The sequence below is a fragment of the Photinus pyralis genome, unplaced genomic scaffold (genome assembly GCF_008802855.1).
Source record: "Photinus pyralis isolate 1611_PpyrPB1 unplaced genomic scaffold, Ppyr1.3 Ppyr1.4_LG8, whole genome shotgun sequence".
NCBI classification, from domain to species: Eukaryota; Metazoa; Arthropoda; class Insecta; order Coleoptera; family Lampyridae; genus Photinus; species Photinus pyralis.
In genome coordinates, this window is record NW_022170819.1 from 14,464,549 (window position 1) to 14,485,917 (window position 21,369).

The following is a 21,369-nucleotide window of genomic DNA, read 5'->3' on the forward strand; positions in this document are numbered from 1 at the left end:
TTACATCAATAGGAGGTCATCAAGGGACTATATCTAACTTTACTTTTAAGGACATACGTTATTACGTAAAATTTACAATGTGAAATTTAGAAGTGCTTTTCCAAAATAATAAAGACATCAATTTCAAATTACGTAGTTCAAGTTTATATTCCAGTTTAAACAATAAAATACAATTATACAAACATCTAAATGTAACCACTACATCGTTTTTCAGAGAATTCAGAGAATCTAACAGTTACGTGGGGTTATTAATCTCCCCAGGTACGATTGATAAAAATCGCTAAAGGGCACCTTAATTATGCGTTTTCAACAAAAAAATTGCGAGAGAAGCCCTAAATCAAAAGTTCACATAATTTCGTCGAAATGTGAGGTTATGTTACTCCATATTTGATGATTACTTTTAAGTTGGTAAGAGTGTGCGTACCATTCCAACTTCAATTTCTTAAGAGGTTGTTATTTTTCCACGATAGCATGGTAGAATTATTTACCAAATTTGGTTTTTTTGGTGCCCCTAAAAATTTGCCGCTATGGGCCCGGGCCCACTTGGTCTCATGGGAAATCCGGGCCTGGTTATAAGGGCTGTGGGTTCGAGCACTTGGAATGTGTGGCCAAGGTAAGATTCGCGACAGATCGAACTTGTGGAAAGACAACCATCGTAAATTGGATTGAAGGTTCAGGATCCAGGCTTCAATAAGCTTTGACGATGGGAGACTATATTAGTCAATGCAAGGGTTAGTGAGATTTTTCATCATATTTTAAATTGTTAGTTTGTTTCTTTATTTCGCTTTTAAAATAAACAAACCGTAAGATTCAGATTACCCTTGAATTACATTTCCAGTCTACTTTTGATTATCTCACACAGATCACCAAAACTGTCCAAGTAGTAATTTGGAGTATCTTGTTCGTTTTTAATCTTCTTCAAATCGGACAGCTTGGCCAGTCCACTAAAAACCAATAAGGTTTGGAACCCACAAGCTGACCCAAATCTTATATCGGAAGCAATTCTGCGAAAGATTCCATTGGAAATTTAAAATTTCAATGCGGCTAAGAAACCTTACGAATCTCCTACAAATAGTACCCTAGAGGGATCCTTTATATTGAGAGCTCTGGTGATGTAATTGTGCAAGTTTGGCGATGGCTTTCCGAAGGCCATGGGGGTCCTACCCGTCACTTCCGCCAGCGCAGCTTGGTAAAAGTGTGGACCTATAAATGATTGATTTAGAAGACCGATTCACTTGCGTGAGGGAAAATGTCGGACCTGGTAACGCTAATTTGTTTCCCACGAACAATTTTTTATCGGTCGCTCCTAGAATAAATAGAACGTCTGGCCTGCGTAGAAACACGGCGCATCTGATCATTTTCAAATTTGACAGGTGAATGTCGTAGTCACAAACGACCGCCCCCACGCTTTCGTCGTCAACCAGAAACTCCTGAAGGACCTCCATTGAATCCGCCGTTTGCTGCTGCTGCAAGAAAATTGTAGATCGCAAAGATCAGCAGCAAGTAGCTTACCTTGGTTTTCGCCAATTTGAATCCGGCATCTTGAAAATCTTCTTTCATGGACGAAGTTCCAAGAATGTAAATTTCCTTGTTGAAGTTGAACTCTTTGAGGTACTTTATAATCGTTTGCGCGGGCGTGATTACATCGGTTGGCTGCAGTTGCCTATCGTATTCGAGTAACGAATCGTGGATACCTTTGGTTCCCAGTGCACTGTTGTTGGTCACAAAATGAACCTTTTTTCCGCACTCTCTGAGTGTTTGCAATGTCTCTTTTACTCCAACAATCGGATTCAACAGATTCCATACCACTCCTGCGTGTAGAAACATGCACTGATTAATGTGAGGTTACCTTAGATTAGGGAAAATAAATTGGGTGAAAGTGAAATTATAACAAGTGAGGGCTTACCATCACAATCGCACAAAACTGTGTCGAAAGAATTCAGAAAAAGCTTTATTGCGGCACGACTCAATGTTGATACGTCCTTGGGAGGCATTTTCGTACTAATAAAGTTTGACACGGAAATCTTATCACAAACGCAGTGTCGCTATCTTTCATACAGTGATACAAAAATAAATATAGGCAAGTATACTTAATTATCCCGAATTACAGAACAGTTGTAGTAAGGATTACAAATCATCCGTTGGTAAAAAAAGTGTCTTAAAAAAAAAGCGTGCAAGGGGGTTGTGTCTGTCCTACTACATTCAAAATTTTTTGTTTTTTTGTCCAATGCAAAACTGTGGGTAGTCGAATTCCGTGGTTTTCTAAGCTATCCTCTGTACCCTATTTTACTATAAATTTATGGAAATCAATATTTCCGAAGTTTAACCATTGGGATTGCCTACAACATTATGTCCAGCAGAGCAAGGTTACCAGAACACAATCAAACATATTGCTAATTAGGTGCTAATTACGTGCCCTATTCCCTAATTACATGCTCCTTTTTTTTAAATTATTACATGTTTTGCCAGGTTCATATGAACTCAGCAGAACACTACCTCAAAAAATCAAGAAAATGAAAAATGAACTAACTATAATTAGGTGCTAATTAAGTGCCTTATCCTCGAATTAAATGCTACTTTTCTTTTTAAATTATTACATGTTCTGCCAGGTTCATATTATGAACTCAGTAGGACGCTATGTTTAAAACCCAAGAAAATGAAAAGTGAACTAACTATAATTAGGTGCTAATTAAATGCCCTATTTCGGAATTAAATGCTCCTTTTTTTTAAATTATTACATGTTTTGCCACGTTCATATGAACTCTGCAAAGCACTACCTCAAAAAACCAAGAAAATGAAAAGTGCACTAACTATAATTAGGTGCTAATTAGGTGCTAATTAAGTGTCCAGGAACGCGAAGAACTAAGGGAACGCAAGCCGTCGAAGTCCCTAAGATACATCCAACGATTCGTAGGATCGTCCGTACTCGACAATTTCTGTATGGAACAGCAGACTGCCGCACAATATCCAAGCCATCCTGGCGGTACATCAAAAGGCCACCATGGGGGGGGGGGGACAACCGAAATTAGGGCTATTTAGTAACAAATGCACACTCGGCGTGATGTCATCATGTAGCAGCGTGGAATCTGCAGTGAGTAGCCATTAATTAAATAGAAATAGATAATTAAAAACAGGAAAGGGGCTAGTCTGGGGGAAGTTTTTGAAGGCATTTAGTCTAACAGTTCCAGGGGGAACCAACATTAAGTTGCCGCAGAAAATTTCATTACGATTTTACCATAGCGGAAGGTCATTTTTTAAACGTCAATTTCTCGCGAGTTTTCGAAAATCTTACAATTAACAGGTGAAAATCAAAATAAGATTTTCCGGTGAAAGATTTAGATTTAGTGTTCTGACGGCAAGAGATTATCGAAATTTAATGGTAAAGAAATAATCTGTGCCAGGGAAGGAACCTAAATTTGTGAGTGTAGTTGTTTAAATAAATTGTATTCAGTCGAGCACGAATTGATTAATCGTGAACTTCTGAAGTGGATTTCGAAATTACACCTACGCATATGATCCATAAATTACAAAATCGCTCCTACTCACATTTTGTCACAAATCTGATTTTACTTACACGCTTCTTAACAACGGGATTGAAATTTAGCAACAACTATTAGGTGGTTTCGGCATTTTCACTCAAAAGATTTAAAAATAGTTACATTTTACAGCGACCATAGGAACTCGCACGAAAGCATTGTGCATGGTGACTTTTTCTTGCAGAAAATCCTCGCAAATACACGAAATAAAATTTCTTGTACACAAAATGGCACGCGCTTATATAACTTCGCTAAGACTTCAATTTCATCGCACTTAAAATACTCTTTTAAATGAATGATTAACTTGCATTTTTGTCACGTTCTCGGCCTTAAGCAGAACGGAACGAAACTGTCAGGTCCCCATAAATCGTATAATACGTTCTTGTTATCGATGTGTATCGCAAGACACACTTTCGTTCACGGTCGCTATGAAGCGGTACATGTCTAAATGTTGAATAAAAACAAATTCGAAAAAATACTTCTTTAATTCTAAAGCGAGCACTCGTTACAACCCGAAGTGTCCCTTGCAAACACTTAAAACCTTTGGAGACAGATGGAAACTGTTCAAGATCTAAAGATTTTAGAGGTTTTGTAAGCACTCAGAAGATTTTTTGACTATTTGCGAATTTTGGGAGCTAGTAGAAATCGTTGGATACTCCTAAAAGGCATTAAATTTACTTTAAATATCGTAAAGAGCTTCTTCAAGATTCTGATACTAATAGCTATGAAAGATTATTAACAATTTTTCAAGTCTCTAAAAGCTATTGAAAAAAAACTTTACAAGTTGTTAAAACCTCTTAGGCGTTAATGAAAACCTTTATGTTTCTACACAAAGCTCCACTCCGAAGTTTGTTGAAGATTCTTTAACATCACAGGCTCTTGTAGCCTTTAAAGGTAATTAAAACCTTTAAACACTTTTAAAAACTAATAAAACTTATTAAAAACTGATCTCTTAAAGTTCACGGTCGCTACTCAATATAATGTAGAAGTCATGTAAAGACTTATGAAACCTCTTAAAGGCTTAGATCTAGAATATTGTCAAAGGGTTTTAAACCCTAAAAAGCGCTATAACGCATTCAGAGGGCTCTAGAAGTTCTGGGAGATTCGTTGAAGCAGTGATTGAAAGGCCGCCTTCAAATAGATGGCATAAATGATAGCGTTACAGTTCCTAAACTATACAAAATTAGTAAATTAAAATAAAATAACAGTAATTTCATCCTTAATGCTTACATATGTAACGGGTGGTCGCTTTAGCCGTTTAAAAAAGTAATTGTGCGATGGTAAACATAGGAAAGTTTACGCATGTACCGCTTTATAGCAAACGGAAACAAAATTACGCCTGGAAATAAATGGTGATAACAACGCGTATATTTTCAATAAACGGTGTGCATTTTTGGCGTAAGCGAAAAGAGTTATCGGAAGTAAATTCTAGAGATCGAAACCAAAAAACAAAAACCCTGTAAAGCAACCAAATGCAAAATTCCATTCGACCACAAAAATGTAACCTACCTCCATTTAATAAGAGCGTTGTTCAGAAAATAATAATATGAACACTGTAACGGTTGAAAATCGGTTCAAACTTCAAATGGCAAAATCCTAAAAAAATACCCGAGATAACAATGTGCTTAAAGACGATGGCCGTACTTGCGTATGTATCCACTTTACATTCAAAGTATAGCCTCCAACAAGTGACAAAGATTGTATCCCGATCCAAACCAATTCGAGATTACACCAAATTCGGTTAATCGCCAGAAATATTACATAAACATTTTGCGATTAAACCTACATTACGTATTTCAATATCGGATACGACTATTAAACGTTACCGATACTTAAAAATGGTGCACCAATCCGAGTTCGTTAAACTAAATCATTTGCGACAGTAGTGGTTCTCAAATCAAAAATTACGCAATAATTTATATGTCCTTGTGAATATAAGAACTGTTCTAACAGCTTTCAATGGAAGTAAAGGGCCATGTCTTTAGATTTACTATATAAATATTGCTTAGGGATTTTGACGAAAATTGCAGGAAGGGCGTTTTTCATTGTTCCGTTTGTTAGTAATGACGAGATTACGCGTTTGAAATTTCCACTCCATTAGAATCCACAAGTTCATGATATTGCACTTTTTGAAGACAGACAGAAAGTATATGAAAATAAAGTGCTTAGTAAAGGTGCTGATCATATCATTGAATAAACACCAAGCTGATATACGAATCGATAAAACAAATAGATTAGATCTATTGTGGGAATACCGGGAACTAATTCACAAGTTAAATTGAAGTATTTGATTGAGGGATTATCTTCTACTTGAAGTGTGAGTTTAATCACGCGTTTCTGTTCAAGGTAAATATTTTTTTATGTGACTAAATTGTAACTTTGGTGTCCCTAAGGCACATTTTCAAAGCAGCGAAAAGGATGAGGTTTTAAATGAAGGAAATTTCTGTACACTTGAAGCATGAACAACGTAGAAAGGTTGAAAATGTTCTCAAGTAAAAGGGTGCTACAGCATAATTTTTTGATGGAGTTAGTTCAAGTGGGGGTAGCAAAGTGCATAGATTTCCGGTGTAATAAATAAAGTAGTTCTAGCTGGTAATTTTTATTCACGCGCGGCATAAACATTTAAGTAGTACTACATGTTCTGTTTGCGGCCTGGTACTTTTTCCCATTCGGACAGGCATCCAAATACGGGTAAAACACCCTAATTCCATTGGAAACCACTGGAAGACACGTGAAGTAGATCGAAGGATTTTCCGTAAGCGCCCCAGTTAGGCCCGGTGTAGTACAATTGGGAACGGGATATCCCTTGCAAACATCGTCTGCGGGTAAGGGCTTATCGCAGTACGTCGTAAGCGGGTTATAGGAGTAGCCGCCGGTGCAGTTACTGCGAACAAGGTTCAATTTACCCGAGTCCGATGGTGTGCAGTAGTAAAATTCTCGGCATGAACCCGGATTGGGAAACATGCCTTCGGAAGATCGGCAGCTTGGAACTTTATTCTTGTCCAGGCATTCGCGGCTAGGCACATCCTTGCATTCGCCATTGTCGCATGTGTTATTGGGACAGCGCAGCGTCTCTATTATAGACCATTTATCGTTTTGCTTATCACAAAATATACTTGCTGAACAATTCAGACATTGGTATCCGAACTGTTTGCAAACCTCTGGTTGATTCTGTACCGTTCCAGTTGTGGGTGCTGCGGCACAAACACACTAAAACAACAGCGTTATACGCCTTCCACACATCTTTACCCACTTACCAAAAGACAAGGCAGAACAAGTAGGACTTTGACGAACATTTTTGGACTCGTTTACTTTCAATGAATGACCGCGCATTACTTAAACAGATTCATATATACGTAGAGATAAATGAAGTAGATAAGCTTTTTCCATTTTTCCTTGTCGAGATTTAGATATAAGTACTTTCAGTAAAGCGTCATTGTCAAAAATAGCAGCCTTTGAAAGATCTGAAGTGAGTGTGGCAGGAGGAAAATTCGCAGTATTTGTGGTTAGTTTTAGTATCTTGCCGTTGGTAAAGCTTTAAAAGAATGTTGACTACAAGCGTCTTCTTGTGTTGTAGAACAGGGGTAGCCATATATCTTGCCTTTTGTTAAATCTCCTATCCAAGATCATTTTTGAGCACCCTTGCTACTATTTCATTCCACTTTGTTTTTTTACGTAATAAATAATGCATTCAGCTTTCCTTAGCCTACATAGACAACACGACCATGCGATATTTTTGATAAGCACTCATTGATGACCTGAGAGGTACTCTCCACACCTCTTTCTGCACGACGTTTTAATAATAATAATAATAATAATAGACCTTTGTGCCTGCTTCTTAACCGCTTGTGGATGGGACCAGCGCAAAGGAAACCTCCAAAAGACGTATGAAATGGGACGAAGGGATGAATCGCTTCATTTTTGGTACGTATCTGGAGATCACGAAGATGGAAACGGACAGGACAGCATACAGAGGTAAACTATATCACGCGTTCATTACACAATATCCACATTTAGCACACTTAACCACGTTATCACAAACACAACCCACTCGTACTCAACCCAAACGCAACAACCTTAACAGCACTACAGGCTCACAAAATACTGTAATGTCTCCACCAATAACCCAAGCCACAACACAAATACAACCTCAAGAACAAAGAAACACCATAAATATAAGTAACGCAACATGCACTACAAAGACAGGTCCACCCAATAAAGTTACACGCCCTAGCACAGTTAAAAAACACATAACTCCTTCTTCACAGAAACACACAACGTTATCACAACCCACTCGTACTCAACCCAAACGCAAAAACCTAAACAGCACTACTAGCTCACAAAATACAGTAATACCTCCACCAATAACCCAAGCAATAACACAAATACAACCTCAAGAACACCATAAATACAAGTAAGGCAACATGTACCACAAAGACAGGTCCACCCAATAAAGTTACACGTCCTAGCACAGTTAAAAAACACAAAACTCCATCCTCACCGAAGAACACCACGTTATCACAACCCACTCGTATTCAACCCAAACGCAAAGCCAAAGAAACGCTTACACAATAAACTCCATTTAATAAAATTACAGGAATTATTATAATGATTTTTGTTTTGTTTTGTTTTCCTCTTTCCTGATAGCGTTGGCTTATTGTGCCCATGTGTGATTTTTTTTTTTTTTTAGGACCCTACATAACTTCACCAGACACAGACACAGACACTGATCGTTACTTGATTTTAATCCGTGCGATTAGTTAACCAGGCTAGACCTGAGTTCTCACAAGAAACACCGACCATAATAATAATAATAATAATCATAATAATACAAGTAACGCAACATGTACTACAAAGACGCCCTCACCCAATAAAGTTACACGGCCTAGCACAGCTAAAAAACACAATACTCTTTCTTCTCAGAAACACACCACGTTATCACAACCCACTCGTACTCAACCCAAACGCAGCAACCTTAACAGCACTAGAGGCTCACAAAATACCGTAATGTCTCCACCAATAATCCAAGCAACAACACAAATACAACCTCTAGAACAAAGAAACACCATAAATACAAGTAACGCAACTTGCACTACAAAGACAGGTCCACCCAATAAAGTTACACGTCCTAGCACAGTTAAAAAACACAAAACTCCTTCTTCACATAAACACACCACGTTATCACAACCCACTCGTATACAACCCAAACGCAAAGCCAAAGAAACACTTACACAATAAACTCTATTTAATAAAAGTACAGGAATTATTATAAGGATATTTTTGTTTTGTTTTCTTCTTTCCTGATAGCGTTGACTATTGTGGCCATTAATAGCTATGTTGGTAAGTATGAATTACATACTATCCCTAGATTTCCAATGTGAGTGTGCGAATATTTATTTTATTTTTTAATTTTTCTTTTTCTTTAGAACCCTACATAACTGCACTAGACACAGACACAGACACTAATCGTTACTTGATTTTAATCCGTGCGATTAGTTAACCGGGCTAGACCTGAGTTCTCACAAGAAACACCGACAATAATAATAATAGCCTTTATTTCTCACACATCTTGTATATAAAATATACCATGAAGAGAACAATACAAAAGTTTCCAAAGATGAGGAGAAATCACATGGTGCCAATTCAAATTGGTAGTCAGCTACCTTAGTCTACCATTGGGACCGTGAAGTTAATAAACAGAGTAGTGCTAATTTGTTGCCTAGGATTAAATTCTGGGATGTCGGCCGAAGTTAAGATTAGTTCTGACGATTACCATTACTATCGCAATTATAAATTTTACAAAAAGCCTTTAACTTTTGCGGGTATATTAACGTTAACACCACCATTGTGTTCGATGAATACCAAAAGCAAGCACTGCGCTGTGTTCTTTCCAAGAGTCAAAATCTTAAGAGTTGGCGACACACCCAAGTAGTCTGGGACAGTTTTTCCTAGCTTTATGACTTGACGCTACTGAAATATTTTGGATTAATGTTCGAGTAAAACGAGTGGTGCAGTATCTGAATCTGCGGCAAGTATAAAAATAAGGAAATACAGTTCAATTATAGAACAGAACCATATTTTTATACCTTTCGCAGTAGAGACATTGGGACATTGGTGTAGAGAAGCTCGAAAATTTTGTGGAATACCTGAGAAAACGCATTACCAATATTACTGGGGAATCCCGAGCTACCACTTACTTACGACAAATTTAAGTATTGCCATACAACGCGCAGGTAACGCGGCCAGTCAGTGTAGGTAATGGGGACTACGATCCCCATGGAAGAAAATTATCATTTATTATGAATTTTTAATTTTAAAATTTCCATATTACGGTTTCTTGTGAAATTTTTCCGTTTTGTGCTCTACTCACTAAACAATTCTTTTTGTAAGTCACAGTATTAATTTCGCTACCACAATATTGCGAGCTAAATCGTTTAGAACACAGCGCAGTGCAAAATTTAAAAATGTCAACGAACGTATCTACTCATAACCTATATAAAGTCGTTAAATCAATCAGAATATTTGTTCATTCTGTTAAAAAACAAAGAAGCAGATTATTATATACTTATGTGTAATTTCCGTAGCTAACTAATTTTTATGGTGCAAATAATAACCACAAGGTATATGTATTTTATATGATTAATACACTCCATTAATATACGACCAATCAGCTTGGTGATTGTTTCAAATTCTAACAAATCAGATGATTTTTTATCTGATTAAACGCTACGTAGCCTTTTAACAGCAATAAAAATGCGTGTAGGAATGCGTAAAATATGTAGTGGTTGTAAAATTTCTTTTATTAATCTCCCTAAAATACACTCGACCTTGGTTTTAAGTCAGGATAATTTTATTTTTAATTCACTCAAATTTTGTTGCCTCCTGGAAAAAACCCTCGATCAAAAGCATAATATTAAAAAAATCGTTCCAGCTAAAACTTTCGCGATTTTATCACACTTTTGGTCTCGAGTTTTTTCAGTTGCAACAAAACTTTCGTGTAAAAATAAAATTATCCGATTAAAAATCAAGCTCTTGTGTATTATGTACAATTGACGCGCCTGTAAACCCTTGATGTGACAAATAATTTACAACTTTTGCGCATTCATAAAGGATTTAAGTAAGTTTGTACAGAGTGTAAATCGAAAAGTGGAACATAAGCGTTTAACATGGGCAATTACTTTTGCTTTGCGCGAGCGTTTCCTAATTATTTTACGCAAAAATACTTCAAATAAAAGTTATACCTAGATATGATAAAACATAGTCGATGGCTACTTAGACTAAAAACTCGTGAAAACAGAATCTTTATAATTAATTTTTTCGCGTACAAGAAGAGGTAGAATAATCGTTTCACATGATTTAGATGCAGAATTTATATCTCTATAACTTTTGTTTGAAGTATTTTTGCGTAAAATAATTAGGAAACGTTTGCGCAAAGAAAAAGTAATTTCCCATGTTAAACGCCTATGTTCCACTTTTCGATTTACATCCTGTACCTGCATACCTCACCGTCTGTTTACTTTGAAATTAAGGGATTGTTCATATTTACAATCTTGCTTCTTTACATACAAATTTTAGTATTTTTATTGGAACTTTTTACTTTAAACAGAACGATCAATCCAAAAAGTAAAGGATTTCAAATTAAAATAATTTGTCTATTATTTCCGACCCTAAGAGGGACAGATTTGCAAATTCGGGTTTAAAAATGGTAAAGAGTTTGACCATCCCAGATGCGGTGTCTGTCCGTCTGTCCGTTAGCACGATATCTCGATAACGAATGGACCGTTTACGACAAAATTTAGTAGATGGATTCTTTATCAAATTTGTAGATCGAAGTTCGTGAATTGGTAATGTATCCCAAAAAATAAGGAAGGCCCTTTTGACATCTTTTGAACCAAATTGCATGAAATTCAATATTCGTATAGCTTTAGCTATATAACACGCAATTCCAAAAGTTGACCGTAATCTATCAACATTCACAGTGCCCTTTTCGCATCGACGTGTAAATAAATAGAAAACGAGCTCCTGGGTATGGCTACAGCATGTGCAAAACCAAATTTTGAACTTGGTGTTAGTTTTGCTTTTATTTAAAGTGTATATGTATGAAATTTCATTTAATTGCTTCCATAAATAAGAAAATTGGCACCGCACATCATGCACAAAACCAAATTTTGAAACTGGTGTTAAATTTGCTTTTATTCCAAGTGGCTATGTATCAAATTTCTTTTAAATGCTTCCATAAATAAGAAAGTTTTCAATCCGGTTTGTAAATGGTCGAGATGCGAAAAGGGCACTGTGAATGTTGATCGATTAGGCTCAACTTTTGTAATTGCGTTTTATATGGCTAAAGCTATACGCATATTGAAGTTCATAAATTGGGTTCATAACTCACAGAGATGTCAAAAGGGCCTTCCTTATTTTTTGGGCTATATTGCCAATTCACGAAGTCCGATCTACAAATTTGATAAAGAATCCATCTATAAAATTTCATCGTAATCGGTCAATTCGTTATCGAGATATCGTGCTAACGGACAGACGGACAGACACCGCAAAATTATAAACTCGCTAGGAGTTCGTTAACTAGCTGTAAAATTAGTGGCGCTAGGTCAGCAGGACACCAAACGTCAAAATTGTACCCGAAAAGACAAAATGGTGGGGCTAGGAAAAATTGCCCCCCACTCTATTGGGGGGTGGCGCTAGCTCTAAAATTTGTGGCGCTAGGTCTGATGAACACAGCGCTTGATTTTGGAAATGATCGGACGCAATGGTGGTGCTAGCGTTAATATAGCACCCCCCGAAAGTCAAAGGCTTTTTTGCAAAATCTATAATGGCGCTATCTGAACTCAAAGTGGCGCTAGCTGGCGCTAGCTATAGAGATTCTAGCGCAATCTATCTTTAGTCAGAAATTTGAAATGGTGGTGCTAAGTTAACGGACCCTATGTATGCGTATCACATCGATATTCATATCTCCTAAGCAAACCACAAAGTCACTGTCATTGTGCATTAAGGTCAATGATGATTCTAATTCATTAAAAAATAACTTGTAGTTTACTGAAGGAGATCTATAGACACATCCACAAACCACATTGAACTTACTAATTTTGATCTATACCCAAATCTGCTCAATTTGATTACTGATTTTAATAACAGTGCTTTTCAGTGAGCGCTTAGCATAAATACAAACTCCTCCTGCTCTACCATCCCGATCCTTTCGATATAATTTATATCCATTTACCTCAATCGTTTCATCTATAATCCCTGGGTGGCACCATGTTTTGCTAATTGCGAATAAATCAAAATTGTTATCAGCTAAAAATAATCTGAGTTCAAAGATAGAGGGAACTAGTGATCTGATGTTAATATGTCCTACGCATTCCAATCAAATGTTCCTTAATTTAGTTAAGAGGTACCTAGTACAAAGCATTCCATTTGTTAGAAAAATAGTAGATCCTTATTATTCATGACATTATTTACAAACTAATACAATAACAATATACAAAAATGATAGGAGCTGATAGCTGATAGCATTTTATTTTTATTTTATGTTAGTGACTACAGTCGCTACCTCCACATGCGCTGCAGAGGAGTCGTGTGAATGACGATTCACTTCTTTTATGACTTCTGCATCCCTAATGTGAACTCTAGCTTTACAACGTCCAACTTGTTCGCATCTTCAAAATTTAACACTCTGATCTAGCTTACTAAGAGCATCGAATATAAATATATATCCATTGTAGCAATACTTTTCCCTTCCTCTTTTGCTCAAAATGGGTGCGTTCATAATGACGTGTACCAAGCAAGAACTCAACATCAATAAAACAATTCTTTTAGGATGGGTTTCTTTATATAAGTACCTACCTCCACATCATTAATTATTTTTGTAATGACTATATCATTAATTAATTTTTTTTTTGGAAAATTTTGTGCTAATTTAATTTAAAACGCATTTCACAAATAATTTCAATAACAATATTTAAACAAAAAATTTCTTCTAGCCTGAAAGAATTGTTAAAAGTTCCCATAATGCAACTTGCATTCCTTCTTTGAATTTCAATACTAATTTTCTGTTTTAAGAAAAGTGTTGAACGACTGTCGTAGGTTTTAAGTTTAATTAACGCTCCTATAGCTTCAATGAACGATATTGCTTCATTACACCATGGTCCAAGGGTTTCGACAGCAAAGGGAACGAATAAGTAATTATCTGTGACAAGGTCCGTATATTTGTTTAGTTTTCTTTTAGCAGCTGGTTTTGCAATTGTACCAGCTTCTTTGGAAGAGGAGTGAATATATGATGGTGCAAGAGTGTCTGGTACTGTAGCATCCCAGATCAGGATTTTTCCTTTACTCCATGGAATAAGAGTTGAACCATCTACTCGTCTACCATCACTTCTACAGAGACCTGGGGGTTCCAAAATAGAAGGAATGTTGGCGGATGGCAAACTTCGGCATATAATGTTATTTAATTCATTATGTCTTGCGTGTCTTCCGTTGCTTTTCTTACAACTAAGTCCATGAATCCCATTCCTAGATACTGGTGCACCGCAGATGCATTGGTGTTCACGACAAATGTCACATCCTATCCTCAGGGCAATTGAGATTCTGAAAGAGTTATTATCTAAATAGTGTTCCTAGGCATCTAGATGGTAAGGTGTTTAGCCAAAGACTTGACTCTGTTGATTTGGAGGCTAAATGACGGGCTTTATCAGTGTCACTTATAAAAGATAACTCATTGGAAATTCGTTTAGTAGAAATTATATCCCAATTCTTCTGTTTATAGGGAATGGTAGGTGTGCTACTCTCCGATATATTTCAACAATCCAGAGCTTCGTTGTAAAGAGCAATTTCAGCTTCATCAGGGTTATTACTTATTAAGCATCAGGTTGATGAGAGCCTTATTTGCATTTACTGAACTAAGGAAAGCTGGAAGACTGATATCGGAACATCTTCGAATTCCAAAACCTCCTTGGGATACGGGGAGAGATTATTTATCCACTGTTCGGGTGAAAGATTGCAGTTGAAAATATGTTCCATTGCGTTTTTTATTTGTGCATCAAAACTATTTGTAATATCTGTTAAAGAAAACAGGTATTGCGAAGCAATTTTTAAGTAAGAAGTATCCGACGTGTAACGATAGTTCACCCCCATATCTTAACAAACACAAAAATTAGATATTTTTTCATCTTCAAAATTGTTTTGAGGTTTAATGAATATTTACTGACACAGAAAACCGGGCATTTGTATGTTCTTTGTAACACGAATTTATTATAAAAGGTACCATTCTTTGAAGGTTCGAGAAATTTTTGAGCTGTAACTGTTTGGCCCGTTAGTCTACGTAACTAAAAAACAATAGCGACCTTTCTTATATCCTTAAGAACATGTGTACCAATTTTCAAAGCGACAGGACGTTTCTAAACAAAGTTATCGTGCACAGGCAGACGGGCAGACATACAGCAGTACAAAATTATAAACTATCTCGTGGATGGTTAATACATGAACTACATTGCGGCATAATAAATGCATCAACTCCAAACCAAGTAAGTTAATACCTATGGGTTGTTGACGATTATTGCAAACCCAGTTAAAATTGCACAATTTTATTAGAACATAACTTCACCGCATACCCATATATATACTGTATTCATTATAACAAGGTAGTAGATGTGTTTGAAGATCGACACACACAGGAAAAATATAAAACTGCCCAAATTTGGAAAATATAATTATAAATCAAACGATATCACGCTTGGATCTTTGAAATTGACAGCTAATGACAGTTCGACAGTTTAGTTCGTAATTGAAACTTCTAACAGACAGAATTCGTCACTCGTTTTATTTTTCAGGGTAATAGTGACTCGTGATTTAACCAATCACAGTGAAGGTTAAACTGTCCCTATGCTTTCTACCGCTACCTTCTTAAAATGAATAGCGTTATAGTTCTATAGGTACTAAAAAAGGTTCTCAAAAACTATAATGCGCAAAGATTTATGTTTACGGCTAATTTTAGCGCATGATGAAACGTACGATTAGTAGAAAAAACATGTTAAAAAACGTAACTTTTGAAAACGTTAAGTTAGTCCCCCCCCCCACTTTTTAAAATTTTTTTATGGCTTAACCGTAATGGCGCTAGCTTTAATTCAAGTGGCGCAATTGAGCGCATAACCAAATGTATCAGGTGACCTAGTTACAAGCGACAAAATACGTACTGGGGGGGGGGCTACGTTCACTTGCCCCCCCCCCCCGCCCAATGTTTTCTCGAATTTCTAAAAAACGGTAATGGCGCAAGAGTTATTATCGGTGGCGCATATGAGCGCATAACGAGCGCATTCATTCTAAAATAATACGACTATCAAATCTCTCAGTGGGGGGCCAAGTTAACGGACCCGCGTGGAGATCTGTCTATGTCTATGTGCTCTATAAATAGGTAGCTATAAATCGAATTTTGCCGTGATACCGAATTGACCAAAGCGCGTATCGTGAATAAATTGCATGAATTGATGGATTGCATTTAGCAAAGCTCGAAAATGCAGCGTATTGTTTAAACTTGCTGCGGTTTGTTCCGTTGTGCTCGCAATTGTTTTTTTAATGCTCGCGATTTGTGTTTAAATGAAATCCTGGGTTATTTTGAGGAAAATCTGTATGTTTGACTAATTCTTCAGTATTGTACATTCCCATCAACATTACTTTATTTCTATTTAGGAGGGGATGGGTGGTGCAGTACATCGAACGTCAGACTGTAGGCGCTGATGACACACGGTTGAAACCCGCTCCAGCCAGCTTATCTATGTTAAAAAATTCAAAGGCGATAAGGTACTGACTTTATTTTCATTATTTCCGATTTGCGTGAATTCTCGGTGATTTACGCTGGTTCACGAAAATCTTCGTGCGTGGCAACGAACGCTTCATTTAATAATCTCTATCTCTATTTTTTGTTTTAAATTTTTAAGATGAATATGGATGTGAAAAATCCAAGTTTTCGACATTGAAAGACCTGTGCGAGCGACACAGCACTTGAAAATATTTCATTTTTCTTACCATTTTTTGGTTTTTGTAAGTTTTACTCCTGAAGGACCGACTTTAATGCAATTATTGTCGTATACTTTTTTGAACTAGACAAAATTTCTGCCAATTTAACGATCTCCGCAAGTCTAATAGTTTCCGAGATACGGCGTTTCAATATTGGTAAATTTATTAGTTTTACAAGTTTTATCAAAATTTGCGTTTTTTTCCCGCAGAAACTAAACTTACCGAATTTGGTCGATGAATTGTCGTCAGTCGTAATAAACTTGTTGTTGAAGAAGTGCTAAAAATTGCGGATAATGAAAGCAAATTAAATTTTGATTTTTGTGTTTTAGTGGAAAAATATCCATGCTTATATGATGCCTTATTCAAACCATAGTGTTGTGAGTAAGCTTTCTGCTACTTTCACAGATCTTTTATTTCGGGTGTTCCTTGTCGAGCAAGGTCAGGAAAAAGGAAAAAATTCACAGATTTCGCCATCCATCCATGCAACAGGTAGTGGATCTTGCTGAAGAAGAAGAAGATGACAACTTTCTTATCATGGGAGAAGCTGAGATCCAGAGGATATCAACATTCTAGCTCCTTCTGTGCGGATTTATGGACACTCCTCACCACCCAAACGAATAAAATTATAAAAATTTTCATGAGGTTATTATGCGAAAAAAAGGCAAATTTGATTAAAACTGAAGAATTTACGAACTTTTGAAACGCTGTTTCTCCAAAACTATTATGGCCGTTTGCACCGACAAATTTAAGCCGAGCTTAGCTTAAGCTTAGCTTAAAATCCATGGCAACGATTATTGAGACAATGGTTGCCATGGATATTAAGCTACGCTTAAGCTGAGCTCCGCTTAAATTTGTGGGTACAAACGGCCATTAGACTTACAGAGCCGGTGAATTGTCACAAATTTGTAATTGCTTTGACCCAAAATCGTCATGAAACCTTCATTTTCATGCCTACTTTATGTCAGGAAAATGTTAGTTTCCATGACGGAGGCAGGCCAGTATACTTTTCCTGCCGCCTGTCACTTTTCCTGCCGCCTGTCATTTTACCGGCCGCACCTGTCACTTTTCCGGCCGCACCTGTCACATTGCTAAATGTCTATAATGACTCCTGTCATCATTGACAGATTGGCATTAATCAGTTCTATATGAAATTTTATATTAAAATACGATTTTGCGTAAAATTTAATACAAAACTCGTCAGTAAAATGACATTACTTGACTCGGAAATTAAAGTACTCTGCCTCAAAGGGGCATCGTACTTCAATATTTCCTCGCCAGTAATGTGTTTTCCGGACTTTTATGTAAATAACTATAAAATCTGTCCTTCAGAACGAAAACTACCCAAAACCTAAAGATAATAATAGAAAAAATGACGTTTTTTCGAGTGCTGCGTTGCTCGCACAGGTCTTTGGATGTCGAAAACTTGGATTTTTGGCATCCATACTCAGCCTAACAATTAAAAAAAAAAAAAAAGAAATGACACATCTGATGCAAGGTAATAATGATCATTTGACTGGACTACAGTGGTAGTCTGCCGGTTTGAACGGCAAAACAACCTTGCGGATTAAGGAAGGAAACTAGTAAATGTACAACTAATCTATGCGCAATACTCTGAAAGTATTTACAATAAGGACAACCACTTCAGGAGAATGAGAATACAGGAAGAATTACAACGACTCACGTTAAAGTTTAATTAGGAGCTACTTTACTTAAAACAAGTAAGTATCTTAGGCGTAAAGAAATATCTAAGGCTGGGTTCTTCTCTTGCGCAGTTTACCCTTGCAAAGTACTCCATAGAATACGTGGATAGCATCATACTAGCACCCAGCGCTATACTGTACAGTAAGAACACATTTCCGATAAGCGTATTTGGTGGCTTAACGAGGCTTACGCACGATCCAAACAAGAAAAAGTATACCAGAAAAACAGGTATGAAGTATCCTACTGCTACCGAAACGATGAAATCGTGAAACAGTGACGATATGAAAAACACGGACAGCTTGGCGAGAATTTTCCTCTTCGGTATCACAATTTCGTAAAAATCTTTGTAGATGTAGGTGTACAACCAGTCGTGCACCACCATATTCCACGTCCGATAGTACCTGGCGTAATTAATAGACGTCCACCAATCCTGAAGGTAATTACTTAGGCGCGAATTACGAAATGGGCTTACCTTGTAAAATAATTTATCCGAAAACCGTAGCATTTCGGCGAACGCGTTTAGCCATGCGTGGAGGATGAGGTAGCACATTAGTAGCATGGTCAGCATTCCGTAGAACGCGTTGTTAAGGATTTTGAGGAGAATTTCACCGGGAGTGAACGGTTTCAGTCCGTACTCTCTGAAATCCGTCAGAAACGTCTTGTCGATGATGAAAGTGTATAAGAAGGCACCGCCGGCCACCTCCATAAACATCCTTAGGACGTAGCCCCATCGTATTTTGCGTTGTGATCTAAAATTGCGAATATGATGGTGACCGAAGCGACGGAAATGCTTACCTAGGATAGTTGTCTCTGTACAATAGAGTTGGGGCAAATAAAAAGTAGAGATAGTGTGAGAGCTTGGGGAAAAATACTTTTTTGTTCTGCTTCTCGGTGGTATACGCCAGGCAGCGTGGTGCGATGGTCCGGACGAATGCGTGCGTTTTCATTATCATCCTTACCGGTTCGCATAGCATGCAGACAACTGAGGCGAAGCCTAACTCGTAGTGTACTGCGACTGTTGTTGCAAAAACCAGCAGAGCGAATATGTAGACGATGTAGCTCAGCAACCAAATTCTATCCCACGTGTACAGTAACAGAGCTACAACCGGATCAATTAGATGTTAAGGGCCAGTGGTACTTACCGTTTGATTTCAATTGTATTCTGATTCTATTCCAATACTGAACGCAGTAGTACGGTAACAAGCTCAGCACAAACGCACATAGCCAAAAAACGACAAATACGTGAAACCCTTTGAAGCCGGTGTAGACCATGTCAAACCCCAGTCGTATTCTGCAGTATAAACATCACACATGTCCACCGTGCGGTTTTACTTACTCATTTTTCAAAATATAATCGTGCGCGATGGAATTTATGGCGATTCCGAGATGCAGCGCTATGAAGATGTGGTATATGGTTAGGATATGTTTATTTCCCATAAGATCCGTTAGCACCGAGTCCCTCTCCTCGAATATCCTCGTGGGCAGCTCTCCATTTCTAAGAGTTCTGGAAGTAGAACAGCATCATTACATTGTCAGAACTTGCCGTTGTCGTCTTACGCCTTATCAACAGTTTCTTCCTTTGGCTGTTTCTGGTTTGACCTGTTGCCCATTCTCGAGCTGAAAATGACAGATAATGGTCAGATCGTAGCACCATTCTTAGAGTTTCTGACTTTTGGAGTGCTGTGACACGTTTTGAAGAAATTCATTGTGACTTACTTTGCGAAGAAAACTGTTGAGGTTCACTAAAATGATTGTGCTTGTAACTACATTGAAATTGTGAAATTGCGTGATCGTGTCTTTAGCACTACGATTGCCTAACGGTGAGAAATTAGTACACGTACACAAATGTGACCTATGAATTTTGCCTCAGATTGTTAGATCGAGTCAATTCCTAATAATAAAAAAGTTGCCTCTGAACATACCAAGAGTGTTTCCAAACTGCGCGCTTTTGAAGGCTCAAATTCTGTGGCTGTCACGCAAGAAATTAGATACCATTCACTCCGATCACACTAATTGCCCTATTCATACATGTTAAATATATTAAAATAAAGTCTCACACAACAATATTATTATCGAAGCACGCAGTCGACACCATTAACCTTTCGTGGTGCAATACTCAAAGATAAACCTGGACTTTGTTAAACGTCTACTAACAATCGAAAGTGTGTGATTTAACATCGTTACAAAATAATTAGTGGAAATTACTGAGGACGAGTGCACAAATTTCTAGTGTGGTTAAAAACCAAATTAGGTAAACGCCAGAACTTACGGTAGAAATGAATATTTTATAAAGAGAAATGTTTATAACCTTTAATCGGCCGCAGTCGTTATCTGTTACTTTGAGCAATGATTGGAGAAGTAATTCCTATAAATATTCTACAAATTAGACTTCGCTTGTTATTTTCAGATGCACTGAGATAACCCAACTCCAAAATAACAGAAAGCTATGACCACAGATTACAAATATGTGCTATGACTGTGTCGATTAGTAATGGGAGTTCAGCCGAGGTTAAATATGTAGCTTACTGTGATAGGCCATACTGAATCATTGCCATACCACACGACTTTATGGAAGAGGTACCTTCTATCGACGACAACACACTATGGCTTGGGTGAAGGCGTAACCCTTCGTCGACATCCTCCGTCTTCTTAGATAGACCTTGATAGAGGTGATAGGTGTTGCCAGGGAGAGGACAGTGCTGGTGGCGTTCAGTTTTTCCACATCAGAGGTATCTCGTGCAATTTGTGTAGGTCGTTCACCTTTTGTGGTGGAAATATCCTTTTCACATATATCCAGCATATATACCATCTCGCTCGTGCAGCGAGAGAGCAATATCTCTACCATGGGTTAGGCCACCCTGGCTGTTCACTGAACGCGTCAATATGTACCTGTTCAGTTGTCAAATCAAGTATATTTCCATTATTTTCTAGACACAGTGCGAGTGAACTTTCTCGGAAATTAAAGTACTCGGCCCTAAAGTGCCTCGCATTTCTATATTTACTTGCCAGTAATGTGTCATTTTCCTGACTTTTATGTAAATAACTAGCTGACCCGACGGACGTTGTCCTCTTTCCTAGCTATGCATACCTAATCAATTTGAACTGGGATAAA

General features: G+C 37.4%; 3 protein-coding genes across 7 annotated transcripts; all 3 read right to left on the minus strand.

Moving 5' to 3' along the window:
- Nucleotides 1-753: 753 nt before the first annotated feature.
- Nucleotides 754-2,397, minus strand: LOC116177693 (4-nitrophenylphosphatase-like). 3 transcript variants are annotated; one of them, XM_031496744.1, is made up of 5 exons: nucleotides 1,907-2,397; nucleotides 1,513-1,811; nucleotides 1,259-1,463; nucleotides 1,059-1,203; nucleotides 754-1,004 (listed from the first exon to the last, which is right to left on the minus strand). In XM_031496744.1, the coding sequence occupies exons 1-5, from the start codon at nucleotides 1,992-1,994 to the stop codon at nucleotides 827-829; spliced, it is 915 nt and encodes a 304-aa protein (XP_031352604.1). In that variant the 5' UTR covers nucleotides 1,995-2,397; the 3' UTR covers nucleotides 754-826. The 3 variants fall into 3 exon arrangements, with proteins under 3 accessions (XP_031352604.1, XP_031352603.1, XP_031352605.1); XM_031496743.1 differs by having other exon boundaries at nucleotides 1,259-1,466; nucleotides 1,907-2,044; XM_031496745.1 differs by having other exon boundaries at nucleotides 877-1,004; nucleotides 1,054-1,203; nucleotides 1,259-1,466; nucleotides 1,907-2,044.
- Nucleotides 2,398-6,119: 3,722 nt separating this feature from the next.
- LOC116177696 lies at nucleotides 6,120-6,926 on the minus strand. Its single transcript, XM_031496748.1, has 2 exons — nucleotides 6,794-6,926; nucleotides 6,120-6,746 (listed from the first exon to the last, which is right to left on the minus strand). Exons 1-2 carry the CDS (start codon nucleotides 6,830-6,832, stop codon nucleotides 6,159-6,161), a joined length of 627 nt encoding a protein of 208 aa, XP_031352608.1. The 5' UTR covers nucleotides 6,833-6,926; the 3' UTR covers nucleotides 6,120-6,158.
- An 11,297-nt stretch (nucleotides 6,927-18,223) lies between these two features.
- Nucleotides 18,224-20,659, minus strand: LOC116177682 (sterol O-acyltransferase 1-like). Of its 3 annotated transcripts, XM_031496729.1 has the most exons (8): nucleotides 20,180-20,318; nucleotides 19,974-19,999; nucleotides 19,815-19,874; nucleotides 19,594-19,761; nucleotides 19,400-19,548; nucleotides 19,053-19,356; nucleotides 18,730-19,006; nucleotides 18,224-18,687 (listed from the first exon to the last, which is right to left on the minus strand). In XM_031496729.1, exons 3-8 carry the CDS (start codon nucleotides 19,865-19,867, stop codon nucleotides 18,262-18,264), a joined length of 1,377 nt encoding a protein of 458 aa, XP_031352589.1. In that variant the 5' UTR covers nucleotides 19,868-19,874; nucleotides 19,974-19,999; nucleotides 20,180-20,318; the 3' UTR covers nucleotides 18,224-18,261. The 3 variants fall into 3 exon arrangements, with proteins under 3 accessions (XP_031352589.1, XP_031352588.1, XP_031352587.1); XM_031496728.1 differs by lacking the exons at nucleotides 19,974-19,999; nucleotides 20,180-20,318 and adding an exon at nucleotides 20,566-20,659; XM_031496727.1 differs by lacking the exon at nucleotides 19,974-19,999 and having other exon boundaries at nucleotides 20,180-20,339.
- Nucleotides 20,660-21,369: the final 710 nt, after the last annotated feature.

Coding starts and splice junctions, on each gene's coding strand:
- LOC116177693 (XM_031496743.1), bottom strand. CDS start 1,994: ATGCCTCCCAAGGACGTATCAACATTGAGTCGTGCCGCAATAAAGCTT. Junction 1,812..1,906: donor AGTTTTGTGCGATTGTGATG/GTAAGCCCTCAC, acceptor TTCTACACGCAG/GAGTGGTATGGAATCTGTTG. Junction 1,467..1,512: donor TCAAATTGGCGAAAACCAAG/GTAAGCTACTTG, acceptor ATTTTCTTGCAG/CAGCAGCAAACGGCGGATTC.
- LOC116177696 (XM_031496748.1), bottom strand. CDS start 6,832: ATGTTCGTCAAAGTCCTACTTGTTCTGCCTTGTCTTTTG. Junction 6,747..6,793: donor TTGTTCTGCCTTGTCTTTTG/GTAAGTGGGTAA, acceptor CTGTTGTTTTAG/TGTGTTTGTGCCGCAGCACC.
- LOC116177682 (XM_031496728.1), bottom strand. CDS start 19,867: ATGGGCAACAGGTCAAACCAGAAACAGCCAAAGGAAGAAACTGTTGAT. Junction 19,762..19,814: donor GAAGAAACTGTTGATAAGGC/GTAAGACGACAA, acceptor TTCTACTTCCAG/AACTCTTAGAAATGGAGAGC. Junction 19,007..19,052: donor TACAGAGACAACTATCCTAG/GTAAGCATTTCC, acceptor TCGCAATTTTAG/ATCACAACGCAAAATACGAT.